The 23,428-nt window shown below is 46.8% G+C and overlaps 1 protein-coding gene across 3 annotated transcripts; it reads right to left on the bottom strand.

The window, feature by feature from the left end:
- Positions 1-8,660: 8,660 nt before the first annotated feature.
- Positions 8,661-14,497, bottom strand: LOC134374047 (sialic acid-binding Ig-like lectin 8). Of its 3 annotated transcripts, none has more exons than XM_063092225.1 (7): positions 14,059-14,497; positions 13,590-13,868; positions 13,315-13,362; positions 12,175-12,444; positions 11,395-11,491; positions 10,917-11,013; positions 8,661-8,852 (listed from the first exon to the last, which is right to left on the bottom strand). In XM_063092225.1, exons 1-7 carry the CDS (start codon positions 14,495-14,497, stop codon positions 8,661-8,663), a joined length of 1,422 nt encoding a protein of 473 aa, XP_062948295.1. The 3 variants fall into 3 exon arrangements, with proteins under 3 accessions (XP_062948295.1, XP_062948296.1, XP_062948297.1); XM_063092226.1 differs by having other exon boundaries at positions 11,395-11,485; positions 12,187-12,444; XM_063092227.1 differs by lacking the exon at positions 13,590-13,868.
- Positions 14,498-23,428: the final 8,931 nt, after the last annotated feature.

Genomic DNA, 23,428 nt, shown 5'->3' with positions numbered 1-23,428 from the left:
AAGTCAGGTAGTGTTATGCCTCCAGCTTTATTTTTTTTGCTCAGCGTTGCTTTGGCTATGTGTGGTCTTTTGTCATTCCATATAAATGTCTGGATAGTTCTTTCCATTTCTGAGAAAAATGTCATTGGAATTTTGATGGGGATTGCATTGAATTTGTATATCACTTTGGGTAGAATGGACATTTTCACTATGTTGATTCTTCCAATCCAAGAGCATGGGATATCTTTCCATCTTCCTGTATCCTTTCTAATTTCTCTCAGCAGTGGTTTGTAGTTCTCATTATAGAGATTTTTCACATCCTTGTTTAACTCAATTCCTAAGTATTTTATTTTTTGGTGCCTATTGTAAATGGGCAGGCTTTCTTGATTTCCCTTTCAGCATGTTCACTATTGGAGAATAGAAATGCTACTGATTTTTGTGTGTTAATTTGTATGCTGTTTCTGTACTTAAATCATTTATCAACTCCAAGAGATTTTTGGAGAGACTTTAGGCTGTTCGATATATAGGATCATGTCATCTGCAAACAGGGACAGTTTGACTTCATCTTTTCCAATCTGGATGCCATTTATTTCCTTCTCTTCTCTGATTGCTCTGGCTAGTACTTCCAACACTATGTTAAATAGGAGTGGTGAGAGTGGGCATCCTTGTCTAGTTCCTGTTCTTAAAGGAATAGCTTTCAGCTTTTCCCCATTCAGGAAGATATTGGCAGTGGGTTTATCATAAATGGCTTTAATTATGTTGAGGTAATTTCCATCTATACCTAACTTATAGAGGGTCTTTGTCATGAATAAATGTTGAATTTTATCAAATGCTTTTTCAGCATCTATAGAGATGACCATACAGTCCTTGTGTTTGATTTTATTAATATGGTGTATCACATTTATTGATTTCCATATGTTGAACCAACCTTGCATCCCTGGGATGAATCCCACTTGATCGTGGTGAATAATTTTATGTATGTGTTGTTATATTCTGTCTGCTAGTATTTTAGTGAGGATTTTTGCATCTATATTCATCAAGGATATCGGCCTGTAGTTTTCTTTTTTGATTGTATCTTTACCTGGTTTGGGCATCAGGATGATGTTTGCTTCATAGAATGAGTCTGGGAGATTTGCGTCTGTTTCGATCTTTTGGAATCATTTGAAAAGAATTGCTGTCAATTCCTTTTTGAATGTTTGGTAAAATTCTGCTATGAATCAATCTGGTCCTGGGCTATTCTTTGTTGGGAGCCTTTTGATAACAGTCTCCTTTATTGTTATTGGTCTGTTCAGATTTTCTACGTCTTCATGGCTCAGTTTTGGGAGCTTGTGTGTGTCCAGAAACTTGTCCATTTCCTCCAGATTTTCAAATTTGTTGGCGTATCATTGTTTATAGTAGTCTCGAATGATTCCTTGTATTTCAGATGAATCAGTTGTAATATCACCTTTTTTGTTTCTAATTTTTGTTATTTGAATCTTCTCTCTTCTTTTTTTTTTTTTTTTTTTTTTTTGTTAGCCATGGTCATGGTTTGTCAATTTTATTTATCTTTTCAAAAAACCAACTTTTTGATTCGTTGATCTTTTGTATTGTTTTTTGGGTTTCAATTTCATTAAGTTCTGCTCTGATCTTAATGATTTCTTTCCATCTGCTAACTTTAGGTTTGGATTGTTCTTGTTTTTCTAGTTCTTTAAGGTGAAGTGTTAGGTTGTTCACTTGCCATCTTTCCATTCTTTTGAAGTGAGCATTTAATGCAATAAATTTCCCCCTTCGTACTGTTTTTGCAGTATCCCACAGGTTTTGGTATGATGTATCATTATTTTCATTAGTTTCAATAAATTTTTTGATTTCCTGTTTGATTTCTTCTTCTTGGACCCATATGTCATTAAGTAGAATGCTGTTTAATTTCCATGTGTTTGTATAGTTTCCACTATTTCGTTTCTTATTGATTTCTAATTTTAATCCATTGTGGTCTGAGAAAATACATGGGATAATTCCAATTATTTTGAATTTGTTGAGACTTGATTTGTGACCTAATATGTGATCTATCCTGGAGAATGATCCATATGCTGATGAGAAGAATGAATATTCTGAGGTCATTGGATGGAATGTTCTGTAGATATGTACCAAGTCCAATTGGTCTAGAGTATTGTTTAGATCTTGTGTTTCTCTGCTGATTCTTTGCCTAGATGATCTGTCCAATATTGACAGTGGGGTGTTCAGGTCCCCTGCTATTATTGTATTAGTGTCTATTTCCTTCTTTAGGTCTAATAGAGTTTGTTTTATAAATCTGGCTGCTCCAACATTGGGTGCGTACATATTTATGATTGTTATGTCTTCTTGATGGATCAATCCTTTTAAAATTACATAGTGTCCCTCATTGTCTCTTTTTATGGTTTTTAATTTATAGTCTATTTTATCAGATATAAGAATAGCTACTCCAGCATGTTTTTCTTTTCTGTTTGCATGGTAAATCTTCTTCCATCCTTTTACTCTTAGTGTATGTGAGTCTTTATGGGTGAGGTGGGTCTCTTGAAGGCAGCATATTGTTGGTTCCTCCTTTTTAATCCAGTCAGCCAGTCTGTGTCTTTTGATGGGGAATTTAAGCCTTTTACATTAAGAGTTGTTATTGAAAGGTGTTGATTTATTCCTAGCATCTTATTGGTTGTTTGGTTGTCTTAGGTCTCTTTTGTTCCTTGCTTTCTGATTTACTGTTTGTTTTCTGTGTTTGTTGGTTCCTTAGGTTGTAGATAGCATTTTTGTTTGTTTGTTTTCTCTTCATGAATGCCATTTTTATTATACTAGTGGGTTTAGATTTTTCTTGGATTTTTACGGCAGTGGTAGTTATTTCTCAGGAACCAAACCCAGTACTCCTTTGAGAATTTCTTGTAAGGGTGTTCGTGTGGTGGTGAACTCCTGCAGTTTTTGTTTGTCTGAGAAATATACTATTTGCCCTTCATTTCAGAAGAATAGCCTTGCAGGGTAGAGTATTCTTGGCTGACAATCTCTGTCTTTTAGTATTTTGAATATATCATCACATTCCTTTCTGGCTTTTAGGGTTTGTGATGAAAAGTCTGATGTTAGCCTGATTGGGGCTCCCTTATAGGTGATTTGATGCTTCTCTCTTGCAGCTTTTAAGATTCTCTCTTTGTCTCTGAGTTTTGCCAATTTGTCTATAACATGTCTTGGAGAAGACCTTTTTGGGTTGAATATGTTTGGAGATCATTGAGTTTCCTGGATCTGAAGATCTGTGACTTTTCCTATACCCAGGAAGTTTTCTGCCACTATTTTGTTGAATATGTTTTCAATGGAATCTCCATTTTCCTCCCCTTCTGGAATACCCATGACTTGGATATTCGATCACTTAAGGTTGTCTGATATCTCTCTCAGATTTTCTTCAATGCCTTTGATTCATTTTTCTTTTTCTTTTGTCTGCCTGTGTTATTTCAAACAGCCCATCTTCAAGTTCAGAGGTTCTCTCTTCAACTTCTGCAAGCCTGCTTGTTAAACTCTCCTTTGTGTTTTTTATTTCGCTGAATGAATTCTTCAGTTCGGCAAGCTCTGCTACATTTTTTTTCAGGGTGCTGATTTCCTTGTACATTTCTTCTTTCAGGTCCTGTATACTTTTCCTCATTTCATCACATTGTCTAGCTGAGTTTTCTTGTATCTCCCTTAGTTTCCTTAGAATTATCACTTGAAATTCCTTGTCAGACATTTCAAGGGCTTCTTGTTCTATAGGATCTAGTGCTTGAAAGTTATTACCCTTTGGTGGTGTACTTTCTTGATTTTTCATATTTCTGGTATCTTTTCTTTGATGTTTATTCATCGTGGCAGGGGGTTTCACAGTCCACAGGTTTGACACTATTGTCTGACTAAGATGTTGCTGGTGTTGCCAATTTGGTATGGCTACCTCAGTGTCTGCTCAGTTGGCCTCTAGTGCCTTGCATGTGTGGTTGCCTTGGGTCTTGGGCCTCTCTGGGGAGCCACTTCTCTAATCAGCATGGACTTGGCCAGGCAGCTGGGTCACGGGGCAGTACTGCAGGGTGTGTGGTCTCTGCCGAGCTTCCACCTCCCCTGCTGGACATCTCCCTGTTCCGTGTGCACTGGGCCGGGCTGCTGGGATGCATGGAGGCACCGCAGAGTGTGTGGTCTCTGTGGAGCTTCCGCCTCCCCTGCTGGACGTCTCTCTGCTCCATACACACTGGGCCAGACTGCTGGATCACGTGGCAGTGGTGTGGTCTCTGCGGAGTTTCCACCTCCCCTGCTGGACATCTCCCCACTCCACATGCACTGGGCCGGGCTGCTGGGTCACGCGCGGTGGTGTGGTCCCCATGGAGCTCCCACCTCCCCTGCCAGATGTCCCCCTGCTCGATGCACACTGGGCCGGGCTGGGTATGGAGCCAGGTGGCAGCAGTGAAGCCTACCTGCTGGATCATGCGGTGGTGGCTCCACAGGGTGTGTGGTTTCTGCGGAGCCTCCGCCTCCCTTGCTGGATGTCTTCCCACTCCGTGCGTACTGGTCCAGACTGGGAATGGAGTTAGGTGGTGGCAGTGAAGCCTATCTGCTAGATCGCATGACAGCAGCCCCTCAGGGCATGTGGTCTCCATGGAGCTTCCACCTCCCCCACTGGATGTCTCCCCATTCTGTACGCACTTGATGTTATGTTTTTATAGTTGTAAATCAGTTGATTTGTGGGAGAGAGTGATGCTGGGGCCCGTCTATTCTGCCAGAGTTTCTGAGGCTGGGAAGTCCAAAGTCCATCTGGTGGTGGCAACAGTGACCCAGGGGTCAGCAGCAGAGACATGGGAGCAAAATAGTCCCAGTGGCCACTTGCCTCTTGCAGCTAGAGTCTTCTCTGGTGCCCAAAGCTTTCCAGTTTTTGCCAGTGACTAAATTAGGCTCTTGGATTCCAAAGTCACAGAAACGAACCATGTACCCAGCAGTAAAGCAAGCCACGCTTTATTAAAAGAGTAGATAGACTTATCGGAAATGCAAATTAAAACCACATTGAGATATCGTCTCACCCCAGTCAGACTAGCTATAATCAAAAAGATGGAGAATAACAAATGCTGACAAGGATGTGGAGAGAAGGGAACGCTCCCACACTGTTGGTGGGACTGTACAACCACTATGGAAAACAGTATGGAGGTTTCTCAAACAACTACAGATAGACCTACCATATGATCCAGCAATCCCACTTCTGGGTATATGCCCAAAGGAATGGAAGTCATCATGTTGAAGCAATACCTGCACTCCCATGTTCAACGCAGCTCTATTTACAATAGTCAAGATATGGAACCAACCTAAATGTCCATTGATGGATGACTGGATAAGGAAAATATGGTATATATACACCATGAAATACTACTCTGTCATGAAAAAGAATGAAATTCTGCCATTGGCAACAACATGGATGAGCTTGGAGAAACTTATATTGAGTGAAATGAGCCAAGCACAAAGGAATAAGTAACGCATGTGCTCACTCATATGTGGCAGCAAAGAGAGAAAGAAGAAAGGAAAGGAAAACCACAGTGGTGCATTAAACTTACAGAGGGAGAGAGCAGACCTAGGGTTGCAGAGTGGGGTGGAGGAGGGAGGTCAGGGATTAATTGGGTGAGAGACAATGTTAATAATCACAACTTGTGGTGATGGGCATGCTTCTAGCATTGCCCTGGCCATCACGTTTTGGGCACAAGTGATGACGGTCAGCTTTGTACTCCATGAATTTTCATAACCAATAAAAAAATTAAAATGTAAAAAAAAGAAAGAAAGACCACACTGGCGAAGGATGATTCCTAGTGGAAAATGCTTTCAACTTGTTACTAAGTTAGAAATGTATAATGCAAAGCTGCAACTGATAGAATCAGGGCTATGAAAAATATAGATTAATGGATTTATAGATATAATATGTACAGTATGTATATATGTATTTTCTACAGTTTTATGTGTATATATACAGCTGTAAAAATTGTGGGAAATGTTAAATATTAACTATTTCTATTTTAATTTCCTTCTTTATGCATTAGTATATGTTCTAAAGTGTTTTTTTTTTCTCACAAAGTGCCTAAATTGATTTTATAATAAAAATCAATAGTTAAAACAATATGAAGTTAGTTCAGAGTCCATAATTCCACTTCTGGAACTTTTTTCTAAGCTGTCTTCATAAATGTTCCCCAAAATACCTAAACAATTTTGTTCACCAGCTTGGTACTTACAATAAACAATAAAAAGAAATAAAGAGGTTGGAGAGAGGGGGAGAGAGAGAGAAGAGTAGGGAGAAAAATAGAGAAGGGGCAGAAAAGGGAGAGGAGAAGGAGAGGAGAGAGGAGAAAAAGAATCTATGGAAGTGTGAATTTCAAGCCTAGCCGGTGTGATAGTCACTGCTCTTAGGATCTACTTGACTGGCTGACACCCTTCTCATAGGACTGTTGTGAGAAAGCAGTGAGTAACTGTTCATAAAGCAGTTCAGACAGTGCCTGGCACAAGTTAGATGCACCTCCTCGGCCCACTGATTAAGACCCCCTTTGTGACATTGGGGCCGGCTGCCTGGATTCATCCCAGGCCCTCCACTTGCTGGCCTGAATGGCTTTGAGCAGCTCACTTGAGCCTGCTCTGTGATGCAGAATAGAGCCGACCCTCTCAAGAGTCACTACGAGGACTGAAGGAGAAAGGGCAGGAAAAGGATCTGACACACAGTAAGTCCCACACAGCTGTATTGGCCTCTCATAGCTGCCATAAAAAATTAGCACAACCAAGGTGGCGGCAACGCATTCTCTCACAGTTCTGAAGGTCAAATGTCCAAAATCAAGGTGTTGACAGAGCCATGCTTCCTTGGAAGCCTCTAGGAAGGAATTCTCCCACGCCTCTTCTAGCTTGTGGTGGTTGCTGGCAATTGTCGGCATTCCGTGGGGTAGGGCAGGGTGACTCCAATCTCTGCCTTTGTTGTCACACGGCCTTCTTACCCCTATGTGTCTCTGTGTCCAAATTTCCCTCTTTACAGTACGACACTAGTTACTGGATTTAGGGCCCACCCTTATCTGGTGTGACCCCATATTAACTCGAGTATATCTGCAAAGACCCTATTTCCAGATAAAGTCACATTCACAGGTATTGAGAGTGTGAATTTCAACATCTCTCTTTGGCAGACAAGATTCAACCCACAACAGCAGGTGCTAATGATCGGGAATATTGGACCCTCTGATGTTTCCCAATGTCCATCTTCACCCCTACAACCCTCTTGAGCTGCTGGGTGCCTGCTGGACACTAGTCTCCGCAGGGACATCCTGGAGGCCCTTAAGCACCAAACGTGTGCGTCTGACCTCATTGATTTCATCACGATCCTGCCATCAACACCCAAGAGAAATGAAAACATACCTTGACACAGTCTTGTACCTATGTCCACAGCAGCCGTATTTATAACAATGAGTAAATAAACTGACATACTCATACAATGGAATCCTGCTCAGCAGTAATAGGAACAGAACGCTGACACCCGTGATAGTGAAGATGAATCTCCAAAAACACAATGCTTAGTGAAAAAGAGACATAGACACAAGAAAAAGATTGTTCGATGTCAATTATATAAAGCTCAATGACATGGGAAAGTCATCTTTGGTGACAGGAATCAGGAAGTGGTGGCTCAGAGTTGAGAATTGACTGGAAACGGGCATCAGAATCTTTCTAGAGTGATGGAAAATTTCTATATCCTTGATTGGGATGTTGGTTACACAGGTGTACGCATTTGGCAAAACTCTGAATTGGATACTTAAGATCTATGTATTTCATTGTAGATAAATTTTACCTCAATTGATAATAAAAAGCTACTTTTAAATGTCAAGAAAAAACAAACAACTTGGAATTTTAAAAAACGACTGTATTTTTTAAATGTGGGGGAAAACATACAAATAAATAGAAATCTGTCCAAAAGGAAGGTCAAGGGTCCCCAGCCTTCATCTCCTCAACTGCACCTGTCTTGTCCCTGAGACCCTGAGCCATTTAATGACCCCTCTTCAGTAAAAATCAGAGTCCCTCCAAGAATAACATTTCCTGCAAACATATGGCCAAGGGCTGCCCAGTCTGCTGTTCACTTGACTCATTGTTGGATGAGAAAAGACACCCAGAAACAGAAGGGGTTTCAACTCCAGTCCTGTCCTCAGTCACTGAGTGACCCTGAGACAGACATAGTGACCTTTCAATACATGGATACACTCTGGGATCATCACGTCAGGCCATTTACCATACGTATCACCTCAAATATTTATCATGTCTTTGTGGTGAGAACATTTAAAATTCCCTTTACCTGTTTTTGAACTACAAAATACATTTTTCTGTCGCTTGCAGCAGCATAGATGAACCTAGAGGGCAGTATGTTAAGAAACATGATCCAGGCACAGAGAGGCAAATACCATAGGACCTCACTTCTGTGTGGAAGCTAAAAACGTCGAACTCATAGAAGTAGACGGTAGAATGGCGGTTACAGAGGCTTAGCAGGAGGGTGGACACAGAAGGGGAGATGCTTGTCAATGGGTACCAAGTTTCATTTAGACAGGAGGAATCAATTCTGTGTCCTGTTGCACAGCACAGTGGCCTAGGCAGCTTCTAACTCTACAGGAACCGGCCTCTGACTTTTCCTTCGCCCCAGAGGGCCGCCATCCCTGAAGCCAGGGCCACGTCTCTGCAGTTTCTCATTTGTGGACCTTGATCTCTGAGTACTCACTGCTGGTGGCCTCCTGTCTCTCTGGGTCTCTCGGCTTCATCCCCTCAAAGCTGAGGGATGCATAATGGATCTCGTTATCCCCTTCTGAGGAGGGGGCGGCCACCGCTGGGGACAGCTGGAACCGGGGGCTGTCATACTCCTGGGATTCAGTCAGGAAACCCTAAGTGGGCACAGAGAGAAGAAAAACAGACTAGGACAGTACAGACAGGATAAGGCAGACAGAATTCATGTGGGGAGACCCATGAATTCCTTTATCCATTCTTCCCACACACGCTCTTGTTGAAATCTCCCTCATTCATGATTTCCTCAAATGTTTAATATTCAGTGAACACCTTGTTGGTGTTTACTAATCTCATTAACTTCCCACCACAACCCCAAGAGGAAGATATTATTATTTTCTCTATTTTATAGATATGAAAACTAAGGTTGAAACAGGCTACTAGCATGCCTGAATTCCCTGGTAAAGCCGTAATTCAACACAGTTCTTTCTGACCCCCAAAATCTGGTGTCCTACCGAGGCTTCCTGTGTGTACGGTCATAAGCTGGGTTGTGGAAATATTGCGGTGGGCACAATAGACATGGGGCCTGGCTTCTTTCAGCTCACTCTTTAATTAAGGGAGATGGCAATAAATGACTTGTCAAACAAGTAAATATCTAATTGGGAATTATGATATGATGGGCAGGAGCAGAGTAAGTGAGAGAGAAGTAAAGGACCTTGATTCAGATATGGCACCTGTCCTTGGAAAGATCACAGATTGGGGGAGGAGAGGTTGGGGGGAGGCCAGACAAAGAAATTATATCCCTCTGATAAAAGAAACTCATCCCCCAAAAATGTCCACTCCCTAATCGCATGAAACCTGTAAATATGTTACCTTACATAGAAAAAAATAAATGGACTTTGCAGATGAAATTAAGGTTATTGAGATGGGGAGATGATCTGGGATTATTCGGGTGGTTCTAATGTAATAGCAAATGTTTTTACAAGTGAAAGAAGGGCAGAGAGAGATTGGAAGATACTCCCCTGATGGCTTTGCAGGTAGAAGAAGGGACCTTGAACCAAGGAATGCAGGCACCTTCTAGAGGCCGGAAAAGGCAAGAACTTGCATTCTCACCTGCAGCCTCCAGAAGGAACCAGCCCCGCCTGCCAAAACCTTGCAGTGAAACCCATTTTGGATTTGTGAGCTCCAGAACTGTAAGATGATACATTTATGTTATTTGAAGCCACTACGTGTGCAGTCATTTGTTACAGCAGCAATAGGAAACTAACACAGACTGGCACGATGGAGAGTGAGAGAGGGAGGCATCTCCACTCATGTCAGCCCTTCTCGGCTGCTTCCGAACAGCAGATGCCTCCACAGAATTGTCAGTGATTTCGTTCCTCCCTTTCTTTCTTGACTAATCAAATTGAGATTCACACACACACACACACACACACACACACACACACCACTTCTTAGCACTGCTATGATCAACACACCAGTGATCTCCACTTGGCTAAACACAAAAGAGCACGGTTCAGTCTTCACCTTCCCGGACCTTGCAGCAGCAGAGGACTCAGCTGCACACCTTCCCTAAACGGAAGACTTTCTTCACTTAAGTACAGGTCATGACACTTTCCTGGGTCCATCCACCTCCTTGGCAGACCCTCTGCTAGTTGCTACACATCTCTCTGACCTCCAAATATTAGAGCACCCAGAGGCTCATTTCTTCTTTAACTTTGTCAGAAATATTTACTATCTGGCTCTTTATGAAAAAAGTTTGCTCTAGACAAGGGTGGGGGCAAACGTATGTTCAAATGCACAGGAACTGGACAGAGATGGCTTTCAGATATCACTCTAACCAGGGAAGGAGGGGAGAGGCAGGGAGGTGACATGGTCCAAGAACTAGATCCTGAGGCCTCAGCAATGACGGGATCAAGATGCAGGGGACTAAGAACTGATGGTAGCTCTTCTTAGGGAGGGAAATGAACAAGACATGGTGATTGGGGGGCTGCAGAACAAAAGAGGAAAGAGAATAAGAAGTAACTCCTCCCCCATACGTGATCTGGGAGAAAGTAGGGGAGAGGGGACTATCATGCTGTCAGCAAATAGGGAGTCCAGCAGAAGAGGCTGGCTTGGACATAAGGAGAGTGACTTTGGCCATGCCCAAGGTAGAAGTCCTGGAGGCCATCCTGTTGGAGGTGTCCAGAGTAGATGCTGGATGTAGAGATGCCCACATCACTCACCAGAGAGGCTGAGCCCCTGACAGCATTTGCATCCTCCTTGTCTGTATCCCCCGTGCTAGCTGCTGGCCTTGCCAATTTCTTCCTGCAGGACCGCACCCTGAGTGAAAAGACCAGAGAGCCTTTTGGTCTGGCCAGATCTGGGTACAGTGGGCAAACTGGCCCCCTGCCCCCTGCTTTCTCTTAAGGGTCTGAATGGGTCAACAAGGTGGAAGAGGGATAGTTCAGTCTCAGAGACTCAAACTCAAAACCCAGAGATTGAGAACCCCAGCTTCCCCCTCCAGGACAGAGGGTCCAGAGGTTGGAAACAGATTCAAAGCCCCACAAACATGGGCACATGTGGAATTCTCCCCCGTGTGCAGTGACCTCCTTCTTGCCCTTGCTTCAAGCTCTTGACCCATCCAGGTCCCTCCAGCTCTAGGTTCAGGGATTTTGTCTCCTGCTCTTCCCTTCCCCCACCCTCCCCAGGATCAAAGCTCACGTGATGAAGATGATGCAAAAGGACAGGAAGAGCACGGCCATAGCACCAGCTGCCGCAACTGCCCCCAGCATCACTCCTGATGCGAGCAGAGCTTGGCCTGGGAACAGATTGAGGTTGTTTTAATGATTCACCTTCTGGAAGCCTTCTCTCCCCTCGCACTCCCCATAGGGCCCTAGACCCCTGTTTTCCCACCCTGCTTTCTGTTGCAGAGAACAGGGAAGGGCAGAGAACAGGGAGAGGGAGAGCGGGGCAGGACGACGGTGAGGAGAGCCAGGCATGCAAGTGCTGGGTTACAGCCTGTTTTTAAATTTTTGATACTTTGCTTTGCATTTTTTCTCATTTTTTAGAAACATTATCGCATCACCATATTATTTCTCTTCCTTGCTAAGTTGTTTTTTTTGTTTGTTTGTTTGTTTGTTTGTTTTGTTTTTTTGACTTCTTAAGTTTTGTGCCCAAGGAGAGTGACTCACTTGCCTCACCCTAGTGCCAGTCCTGCAAAGCAAGGACCTTGTCTCAGCAAACCCAACTGTCCAAGCCCCAGACCCTTCTCTCCATGACCTGCTACCTCCCCCAGGGCTTCTCCCACTCAGCCCTACCTCACCTCACACCCTGGTCCTGCAGGAAAACAGTGATGCTCTGGGCCACAGGATAATTCTAAGGTTCACAGGTGAGAACAGATCAGAGCTGAGCTCCACTTTAAAGCTCAGAGGCTGCTGGCTGGACTGTGACCAGGCGTAGGGGCAGCTACTGTTTTCCTCCTCCAGCCCCTCCCTCATCCACCCCAGCACTCACTCTGCAGGGAAAGGCTCAGGGAGACATGCTGGGAGCCCAGAGGGTTCTGAGCATGGCAGGTGAATTCTCCTTCATCCCTCAGGTGCACTCCAGGAATCTCTAGCACCGCAGGGCTCAAGGGCTGCAAGGGGCACATAGTCAGGCTCCCCCTCGTCCAGCTCAGCCTGGCAGGGGGGTTACTGTCAACAGCACAGACCAGGTGCAGAGATTCGCCCTCCTGGAGGGACAGAGATGAGCCATTCTCCAGGGCTGTGGATGCTGAATAGAAAGAGACAGAGGATTAAAATGACAAAGAGGTCAAGAGAGAGGGAAGGGGTACAGAAGGAGTCCAGATGAGGGGCACAGACATGAAGACACAGCCCAAAGTGCAGAAAAACAAACACTTTTATTCCTCACTGGCAGGAGTGTAAACTTGTCCACCATCAATGCAGAACAACTTGTCCTATCTCTAAAATTTAGAAAGAATATATGAACCCACTATATTTTGCTTTTAGGAACTTATCCCACAGCTGTACACACACTCTTCTGATTTTCCACTCATAGAAGTTGCACACGGATTCAGAATCCACCCGTGCAGTGGCACACCGCACAGTCATAGAGTGGACTGAGGGCAGTCTGTACTGCTGATCCCCAGTGACCTCTTAGATCCTTTAGGTAAACAAACCAAGACTCAGAGCAGCCTATGCAGACACTAGTCACTTCTAGGGGGAAGGATGGACATCTGAGGATAGACTCTGCTCTGCATTTTGAACTTTTGCTCATGTGACTATGTCACCAAAATATCAAAAGTACTTAGATCAAAACTATTGTGGAAATAAAAAGACAAGGCTGGAGGAATATTCAGGAAATGGATGAGAAGGAGCCTCAGAGGTGGGTTCTGCTATTTGAATGTTTTTTTGTCATTGTGGGGCTGAGGGCTGTGTGTGCAGGAGTCCGAGGGGAGTGAGGGGTGGATGGGGACAGATGCTTAAAGTAGCCATGAGGACTGAGGATGGGAGGGGACAGTGGGTTCACCAACAAGGGGGTCTCTCCTCACCGGGTGAGTCCAGGATGAGGAGAGACCCAGGCTTGCCCTGATCTGGAAGAGACCCTGCTCCCCACAGCCCCAGGGAGGGGGCTCCTGCCTACCTGTGCCATCTCCTCGGGAGGCAGTTACAGTCAAGTTCTGGGGAGAGTCTGAACAGAAAGACACGGCAGATCTCATCAGTGGTGAGGGCTGGGTGGACATTGGCCCCTGTCCCCAGGAGTTGCATAAATGGGGAAGGGTAGAGGCAGCATCCTCCTGACCCCCCCTCCAGCCCAGATCCCAGGACCCAGCACCCAGAGTTCAGTCCAGGACCCCTCATCTTGTTACCCTCAGCGACTCCCCATCAAAGACCCGGGGGTCCTAGCCCAGCTCTCACAGGACACGTTGAGACTGATGGTTCTTGTTGTGGTCACACTGGCCCCAGGCAAGGTCACCTGACAGGTGAGGTTGGTGCCGTGGTCCTGGGGCTTCGGGATGAAGGTGAGCATCGAGGAGCCGTTGATGGTGAGGCCTGAAGGGGACACAGAGTCCCCCATCCAGGAGAATGTAGGAAGTGTCCCCTGCTCACAGGCCCAGGGTGCAGAGCAGATCAGGTTCCTGGGGTGGCCAGACTCCAAGGTCACCGGGATGACAATGTTGGGCACATGGGTCAGGGCTGGTAAGAAGAGGGGGACATGCAGGATCAGGAGGGAGGGTTCGAGATGTGGCCCTGAGAGAAACTCAGGCTCTGGCCCAGCTCCTCCCCAAACTCTACACCCTTTACTCCTGACCCCCTCCCAGGCCAAGGGTCCCATCCCAGCCCTGCCCTGTGGCCCCTGTGGCCTCTCCGGAAGCCTGTTCCTTACCTGTCACATTCACAGAGAGCTTGTTGGACATGTAGCTCCATTTCATATTTCCTCTCTCCACCCTAAAGAAGTATGTCCCTGTGTCCCTCCTCCTGGCATCTCTGATGCTCAAGGAGCAGTTTTGGGTCTGTGGGTCCCCGAGGAGATGGAATCGGCCCTGGGTTTCCCTTTGCTCTTTTTGCTTTGGGTCGTTTGTGGCTACTGGAAGATCCCGGTTTGTGTTGGCTCCATCCCTGAACCAGTAGCCGCGAGCTGGCTCAGAGTCAGTCCCGCTGTCCTGGGGGTAGAAAACACTGCAGGGCACAAAGATACACAGGCCCTCCTCCACCATCACCAAACTCTGTACTTGCAGCCTGTAATCACTCCAGTAATAATTCCAGTCCTCTCCCTCCACACCCTCTGTCCCCCAGAGCAGAGGCAGCAGCAGCAGCTGCAGCATGTCTGGGGTTGGAGGTCCCACGTGGGAAGATCAGTTTCTCAGGGTTCTCTCGGGAACTAGGAGCTGCAAGACTTAGAGGTGGCCCCACAGGAAGACGGGGTGAGGTCAGAACAGTGACTCTCCTCAGCGGAGGAACTTCAGACCCAGGCACTGTCAGGGCCGGGTCAGCCTTGTAACCAACTACCCACCATCCCCACGGCCACCCCTGGGGACTCTGAGGCCAGAGAAAGTGAAATGCTCCCAAATTCACACCCCATGTAGGTCCTAACCCCCATCTTCTGCCTCCCTGTTCATGTCCTTCCTTTGGTTGACATTTTCTGCAAGGTGAAAATATGTTCATTCTAACCAGACATCTGAGTCACCCGTAGTCTGTCCATGTTTATGGAGGTGAGGGGTGGGACTCAGGGACATGAGAGATGGGGAGCCCAGGGTGGGTGAGCAGGCAGCCTCTCCTCCCTCCCTCAGCAACCACATAGTAGGCACCCCCTCTCTGCACAGCCAGGCCAACACAGCAGACCTGGATGCTGTCCCCAAGGAGGCACTATCCAGTGGGGAAACAATAAGTCTCTGGACATCTGGGGTTCCCCGTGACAGAAGCTTCAATGGGGGATGCACATGCAGGGTGAGGAGGTCACTTTCCACACATGTTGGAGGTTTAGTCTCAGGGGGACTGAGCAGAATGGACACCAAGGAGGAAGAAAAGAGGACTGTGCATGTTAATACACACCAAGGACACAGATGAGAGCCAGACTCTCAGGAGGCCTGGGAAACTGAGGCTGTCATTATGGTACAGTGGGACTTGATAGGAAAGAACATCAGAATGGAAGGGGCAGGTTTCGAAAGAGTCAGACACTCTCCCTTCCTCCTGACCGCCTGGGGGCCAGGATGTATTTCTTCATTGTGGTTATTTCACATGGTCATACTTCTCCTTGTTGTTCCCGCACATCTGCTCCCAGGAATCCGGGTGAAGAGGAAACATGGAGTGAGGACACCAGCCTTGGGGTTGTTCCCCTAAGTGATGGTCAGGATTTCATGGGAGAAGAAACTGTGTGGCTGGGGGTGGGAGGAAGTGGTGGGAATCCTGAGAACTGGAGCCTCTTCAGACCGTTGTGGAGCGAACGCACATAGGGGTTCAAGACCGGCGTCAGCGTTGTAGCTTTATAGCTCTTTATTTTAGTGTTGCAGCTCTTTGTTCAGTGTTACAGAGCTTTATTGCTTGCAAGCAAGGAGGGCACTGGAGGGCAGGAAACTCCCAAGCCAGTGTCTCCCAAAACAAAAGAAACGACCCACTTATATAGCCTAAATTACACCCCCTTCTTTCTCCTGTGTTCTCATTCAAGTCCTCTTATGTAAATGAGGGATGCTGTCCTGCTAATTTGGATTGGCTGTTTATGGGACACCGTCTGTTGGTCACTTTAGGAGCCTAATTTGCCTCTGGCCCCTGGGGGAGGGTGTGAGGCTGTGTTATCTCACAGAAGGTGGGCCCAAGAGGCCAGCAGGGTAATGGCAGGGGCCAGAGTTTCCAGTGGAGCATAGAGTTTCTAAAACAGTTTCTCAAGTGGAAAAGGGAAAGGCTCAACAATTAAAAATGCTTAGGGTCTCCTGCAATGCAGACCTGTGTCAGTTTTTCTTAAAGCATTTTTCTGGAAAAATATAGATAAAAGTGCCTACAAAAGTATGGTGCAGAGATTTATCACAAAATGAACATCCTCCAACAAATAAAACATGACGAGCACCCCAGGACCACTCTCTTCTCTTCCCTTCCTATCTGACCCACAAACTTCCTTCCTGAAGGACCCCCAGCCTGACTTTAATGCAAAATTGTCTCCTAGAGTTTCTTTGTAGTTTTATCATCTGAACACGCTGCCTTGAATTCTATGCTTTGCAGATGCTTTCTTGAAGACTTTGCATACATATAATACTATGGTTTGTTTTCTTCCATTGAACTTCATGGATCTCCCCATCCCACATTATCCCCTGCATGGCCCATGAAATGTCGTAGAGTCAGCTGGCTGTGATAACAGAGAAGAAAAGATGCAGGGTTTGAGCATGCATAGCCACTCCGCCCCCATCACCAATTCCTGCATTTTCAGAGAGTTCTTGCAGCCCCATCTGCCTCCTGAGGAACAGGATCTTTCCCAATTGCTCTGTCCAAGTAGGGGCAGTTGCAGCCTCTTAATAGTCAGAAGGGCTGGCCCATGACCTGTCTGTTCTTTTCAGTTCACAATTTGCAAAGAAAAGCAAAAGAATAGAAAGGAAAGATAAGGGAAAGCCACAGAGACTCTAACTGTGTGCAAAAGAGGAACTTATGACTCACTTATGACCCAGGATAGCTGGGAGCCTCTCTAGCCTCAATTCTCCAATTTGCAGAATACATCTAGGTCCAGAGTGGCAAGTACCATAGACTGAATGTTTGCATTTCTCCAAAATTTATGTTGAAATCCTAACCCCCAAAGTGATGGTATTAGGAGGTGGAGTTCTTTAGGAAGTGATTAGATCACGAGGGCAGAGCCCTAATGAAGGGGATTAATGCCCTTACACAAGAGACCCAAGGGAGCTTGTTTGCCTCTTCCACAATGTTAGGACACAGTGAGAAGACACAACCTATGAAAAGCAGGCCTTCATCAGACACTGAATTTGCTGGTGGCTTGACTTCAGGCTTCCCAGTTTCTAGGACTGTAAGAAATAAATTTCTGTTGTTTATTTATTTATTTATTTTGTCTTTTTCGTGACCGGCACTCAGCCAGTGAGTGCACCGGCCATTCCTATATAGGATCCAAACCCGTGGCGGGAGAGTCGCTGTGCTCCCAGCGCCACACTCTCCCGAGTGCACCACGGGCTCGGCCCAATTTCTGTTGTTTATAATCCCAGCTTTTTTAATTCTGTTATTGCAGCTCAAATGTACTAAGCAAATGAACTGCCCAAATCACACAGGTGCCCTGTCTTATGCTCTATTTTCTGCACAGGGAGCCATTCCATCAATTTTGTCTGCCCGGGTCTGACTGGGCTAAGAGTGGAGAAGTTTATTGAAAGGACGAGTCGACACCAGTTGACGATCCACGGGAGAGAGCCCCTTTATTAGGCAGCACACACACATATATATAGGGCTTTAAGGGGAAAGCTGATTGGCTTAAAATACAATCCCTACTTAGCATACCGCATGGGGTTTGGGGGGAGCTGATTGGTGTGTAATTCGCGCCGGCAGGAAGGAGAATACGGAAGAGAAGGGCAACCAGCGCCATGATGGGGTGTGGCCGAGAAGGGCTTATGTGATCCGGGTGTGATCCCTTGGGGCATTTGGGTTCTTACATTCCTCCCTTTTTCTTGTTTTAGGAAAGGGGACGTTGAAGTCATCGAGCTACTTCCTGCTGAACTGGGGCATTGTGGGGGGGGCAAAGGGAGGAAGGTACATAAATACCCATTATGAAACCCCAAAGGAGGGTGGAGAAACAAGTAATTTCAAAAGGGGAAAAGTCCATAAACGTTCCTTGAAGCCACAAGTCGAATATGCACCGGTTCCATTGTTCGTAGTTGGAGACTGGAGGGAGCAGCCAGGCGTGGGTGGCGAGGGCGTGTAGGATGCGTTCCCTCTGTAAGGTGGTGTCTCTTGAGCATTGGCTGAGGCGCTCACAAGATGAGGCGGGGGGTTCATCGGTATCTAGAAGCTGGTAGTTTCTAAGCAAAAGCTGGTTAAAGGCCTGATTAGAGATTTTTCCCACTTGGGCTTGAAGAAACCTAATGATGCAGGGCAAGAAAAGGCAGGTTATGAGGATAATGATTAGAGGTCCCAAAATGGGCCAAATCCAAGTTAGGATAGGGTTTAAGATAAAAGAAGAAAAGGGGTTAGAACTGGATGTGGTTCGTAGGCTGGAAGCCAAGTTGGTGAGTTTGATGATGTTTGTTTCTACTAGACCGGATTCATTGATATAATAACAGCATTCTTCCCCAAGGAAGATGCAAGTACCTCCTTTTTCTGCAGTGAGGAGGTCTAGTGCTCTATGGTTTTGGAGGGTGACCTGAGCTAAAGAGGTGATCTGTCTCTGTAGAGAGGAAAGAGATTGGGCAGTGGAAGTCAGAGCCCCTTCAAGTTTAGCATTGATGTCTTTGACCGCCCATAAACTGTGTCCTAAGGCTTCTCCTGACAGGCCGGCTCCGACCGCTGATGTTGTTAGGGAAATACCGACCATGATTGGGAGGAAGGCGGCCCTTTTTTGTCTTGAGGGGGGATGAAGAAGATGGAACAGTTCTGAATTGGAGTACAGAGTGAGTTGAGGGACGATGGTGATGAGAAGGCATGGGACAGTAAGATTAGGCAGGATGGAGGTAGAGAGGGTTCCGTTGCACCAGAAGAAAGAGCCTGGTGGGCGACGGTGTGGTTATGAATGGTTGTGTTAAGATTACAATAAGACGGGGGAGAAGTTAGGGAGGAAGAGCTTCCGATGAGACAGTGACGGGGCAACAGAGTATTGTTGTCTTTGTCGTCAGGCTCCCAGAGAGGGACGCCCGGAAGGTTAAGGTGTTCTGGTGGTGGGGAGGAGGTAGCATTGACAGGAAGGGAAGCATTTAAGGGGACGGCCGCCAGGAGCGGTCGCATGAGAGAGGTGCAAAGAAAACAATTTTCAGGAGAGAGAGCCGGCGAGGTGTGGTTGAGAAAGATGAGTGCTTCAGAAATGATTTGTTGCCAGGTGTAAATGGATTACCTGGCAGGGCAAGTTTAGCAGCGGTCGGAGTGCAAAGGATGACAGGACATGGGCCTTCCCACTTAGGGGTTAGGGGCGTTTTGGGTTCCCGGGAAGTGTAGAATACTAATTGGCCTGGGCTGAGTGAAAGGTTATTTTTGGAAAGTGACGGATCTGGAAGTAGCCAGTCCTGGTGCTTCCATAATTCTGTGCGAAGGTGGGAGAGCAAAGGTAAAGCCATGGCGGGTGGTATGGGTCCTTCAGTTGCTGTGATCCCCGGGGGTAGGAGGGGCCTACCATACATGACTTCAAAAGGGGAAAGATTGGAGGGCCTCTTTAGGAGAGCTCTGGCCTTGAGTAGAGTGAGAGGTAGAAGACGGACCCAATCAAGGTGTAATTCCAGAGACAATTTAGTTAGTATGGTTCTCTCTACCTTTCCAGATGCCTGAGGTCGGTAAGGGCAATGTAGGTGCCAGGGGAGAGAGAGTGACTGGGAGAGTTTTTGTATTATCTGGGCGGTAAATTCAGGTCCATTGTCAGATTGAATGGAAGTGGGCATCCCAAATCGTGGGATGATTTGGGAAAGGAGAGTCTGGGCTATGGTGGAGGCCTTTTTATTGGATGTTGGGAATTCCTCTACCCATCCTGAAAAGGTATCAACAAACACCAAGAGGTATTTTAGGCGCTGGACAGAAGGCATGTGCGTAAAATCGACTTGCCAGTCGGCCGCGGGTGTGAGACCTCTGGCCTGGTGGGAGGGGTATGGCCCAGGTCTGAGAGGGGTGTAAGGATTGGTACGCTGGCAGATTGTGCATGAGGAGGGGATTTTTTGCAAGAGGGCTTTGTCAGATGGGGTGATTGAGAAGAAGGCTTGTAAAAACTGGGATAAAGCTTGGGGGCTAGAGTGAAACAGGTCATGGAGCAAGCAAAAGAGAGAGGACTTATCATCATTAGGCGGTTGGGGCTGAGAGGGTGTCTGTGAACCTTGGGGGCCGTAAGGAAGAATGGGAAGTTGGTTTTGTGTCTGTGGGTGCCGTGCCGCAGTGCGTGCGGCGAGGTCAGCCTTACAATTCCCGCGAGTGATTGGGGAATCGTCCCTCTGGTGGGATCTGCAATGAATGACTCCTAATTTACAAGGTAAATGGGATGCCTCTATTAATGTGGAGATTAAAGCTGCCATATGGCGGCATGAGAGAGAAGTATATGAAAGACATATTTGGAGTCTGTGTATAAGTTAAGAGTTCTTCCTTCAGCTAGAACGCAGGCTCGCGTGGCGGCGATAAGTTCAGCCTGCTGGTTGGTAGTACCCCTGGGTAAAGGTTGGGCTTCTATAACCAAATCAAGGGAGACTATGGCATAACCTGCGTAATGAGTGTTTCCTTCCTTGAATGAGGATCCATCCGTGAACCATGCGAGATCAGCGTGAGACAGGGGCCCCTCAGTGATGGAAGAGCGGTAAGGTAGGAAATTCTGAAGGCTTTCTACGCAGCTGTGCAAAGGGGTGTTGGGGGAATCTGGTATAGGCAGTAGGGTGGCCAGGTTTAGGGGTGGGCAGGTATTGAAGGATAGGGCAGGATTTTCCAGAAACGAGGATAGGAGGGTTAGGATTCTGGAAGGTGGGAGGGAGTGGAGAGCCTTATAGGTAAAAAGGTCTTTAAGGTGATGTGGTGAGAGAATGGTGAGAGGTGCCCCAAATGTTAATTTGGATGCCTCCTTATGCAGCAACTGCCCCACTGCTAGGGCTCTTAGACAGGGTGCCCAGCCTTGTACAGTGGGGTCTAACTGTTTTGATAGGTATGCTACAGGGGCAAAGGAGGGGCCATAATTCTGTCCTAGGACGCCTAGAGCTTGTCCCGTATTTTCATGAACATAGAGGAAAAAGGGTTTAGTTAGATCAGGGAGATGAAGTGCAGGGGCTGTTAGAAGGGCCTGTAGTGACGGGAGTGGGGGTCAGTCCATGTGAAGGCAAAAATGTCTTGAGTATCGGTTTCCAGGGGTATGGAAAAGAAGGCATCTTTTACGTCCAGAACCAAGAAATGAGTACAGCGAGTATGGGAGTATTGAAAGGGGAGCGAGTGGGACGGAGATACCCCTTTTTTAATAGGTCCTGAATGATGGGGCTTAACCCGAGGAGGGCTGTTGTGGTTAATGGATACTGAGCCTGACAAATATATTTGGAGGGGTCTTTTAGTTTTATGTGTACAGGGGAACACTGGGCTAGAGCGGGGCTGGCAGTGTCCCAAACTGTGGGGTTAACAGGGTGAGTTAAGATGGGTAAGGACTTCTTTGGAGGGGTGGAATTAGTAGGATCTTGGGCTTGAACTAGCGCTAGGAGGAAGGAAATGGGGGAAGAGGAAGAGGACAGGGGCAAAGTAATGGAGACTTGAAGCCGTGATAGAATGTCCCGACCCAACAAGGGGACGGGGCATTGTGGCATGACTAGGAAGGAATGGGAGAAAACGGATTGAGAGCCTTGAAGGCAGCAGGTTAAAAGAGGGGTTTTTTGGGGAAAGATTTGTTTACCTCCTACCCTGACTATAGGAGAGCTGCTAGAGGTGGTGGGGCCTTTATATTCCCTTAAGACCGAAAAGGTGGCTTCAGTGTCCAGGAGGAAAGATATTGTGTGGCCGTCCACAACCATGGATACCCTGGGCTCCTGCTTTGTTATAGAGATGGTCGGGAAGGGCCCAAGGCTCCTTCAGTCCTCCTCAGCGAGGCCCACCATAGGTGGTGTCCATGGTTCGGGGGACTGTGGGGCAGTTGGTCCCTCACCCCTTCGGGCAAGGGGGCAATCAGATCCCCAATGTCCCTTCTTTTTGCATTTTGGACAAGGAGTGGTGGGTGGCCTGGGGGTTGGGCAAGCCTTTGCCCAATGCCCTTCCTTTCCACATTTAAAGCAGGCTCCAGGTGGAGGCTTAGAGGTGGAGGCTGTGGGAGGGCGCCCAGGGGGTTTAATAAGCTGGGCCAACATCTGGAAGTTGGCGTGGTCGGCCTTTTGTTTTTGACGTTCTTCTTCCTCCTCCTGATTATGAAAAACTTTGAAGGCCCCTGACAGGATTTCGGTCTGAGGGGTTGCAGGACCCTGCTCTAATTTTTTAAGTTTAGTTTTAATGTTGGGGTAGGATTGGGCCAGGAAATAGGTCATAAGGACATGCCGGCCGTCTTCTGAGTTGGGGTCTAAGTTAGTGTATTGTTGAAATGCCTGAGTTAATCTACTGAGGAACTCGGAGGGATTTTCCTCCTTTTTTTGGACAATTTCTTGAATTTTTTGGAAATTGACGACCTTGCGAGCCGATTTTTTGAGGCCAATTATTAAGCAAGAGGCAAAATGGTATCGAGCCTGGATTCCCTGGGTTGTGTTATAATCCCAATTAGGTTCCTGTTCTGGGACTGCTTGGGGGCCTGGCGGGTGATCTGGATTGGTACGATGGGTGTCAGTGGCATGGGTTTGGGCTGTATCCCAGACCCTGTGGTGTTCCTCAGGGAGGAGGGTATTGTCTAGGAGCATGAAGATGTCATGATGTGTGAGGCTGTAGGCCTGCAGGATCCATTGGAATTCTTTAATGTAGGTGGTAGGGTCTGTAGAGAAAGAGCCTAGTCTTTTTTCTAATTCTGCTGGAGGTGCAGAAGGTGACGCGGATGATGGAGGAAGAGGAGCGGATGCTGGAGGCACTGGGGGAGGAGGAGATCAGTAGGGTGGGAGTTCATCAGCAGGGTCGAAGGTGGAAGGATCGAGGGGTGACTGTGAAGAGGGTTTACAAGCTAAAAGGACTTGAGAGGGAGCACAGGAGGAGCAGAGGGTGGGGTTCTGAGCCAAGAGGCGAAAAGCCTCCACGTAGGGGATCTCCTTCCATGTTTTTAGGCACTGGCAGTAGTTAAAGAGGTCTCGTAGAATGTTAGGATCTAGTGTGCCCTCAGGGGCCATGTGTTTTGATTATCTAAAGGATAATAAGGCCAATCTTGTGTACAGAATTTGGTGAGGAGTTTGGGCTCAATATCCGGCCTGAGGGAAAGGTTCATGAGGTTTTTCAGAAGGCATTGAAGTGGAGAGTCCCCTAGGGAGGAGGAGGAAGCGCCCATTCTGGTCTCTTAATGGGAATTTAGACAGAAATCGGACAGAGATTAGTGATAAGACAGATCCTTCGGCCGGTTGGGAAAAGCGGGATCCTAGAGGGCGTCCCCAGTAGGTCACATCAGTCCCAGCAGGTTCAGGTATGAACCAGGAGGAGAGAAGGGAGGTGTGGGTTGTCAC

This window comes from Cynocephalus volans, chromosome 3 (genome assembly GCF_027409185.1).
Source record: "Cynocephalus volans isolate mCynVol1 chromosome 3, mCynVol1.pri, whole genome shotgun sequence".
Classification (NCBI taxonomy): Eukaryota; Metazoa; Chordata; class Mammalia; order Dermoptera; family Cynocephalidae; genus Cynocephalus; species Cynocephalus volans.
The sequence above is the reverse complement of the archived record's forward strand: the minus strand, read 5'-3'. Positions and strand labels throughout refer to the sequence as shown.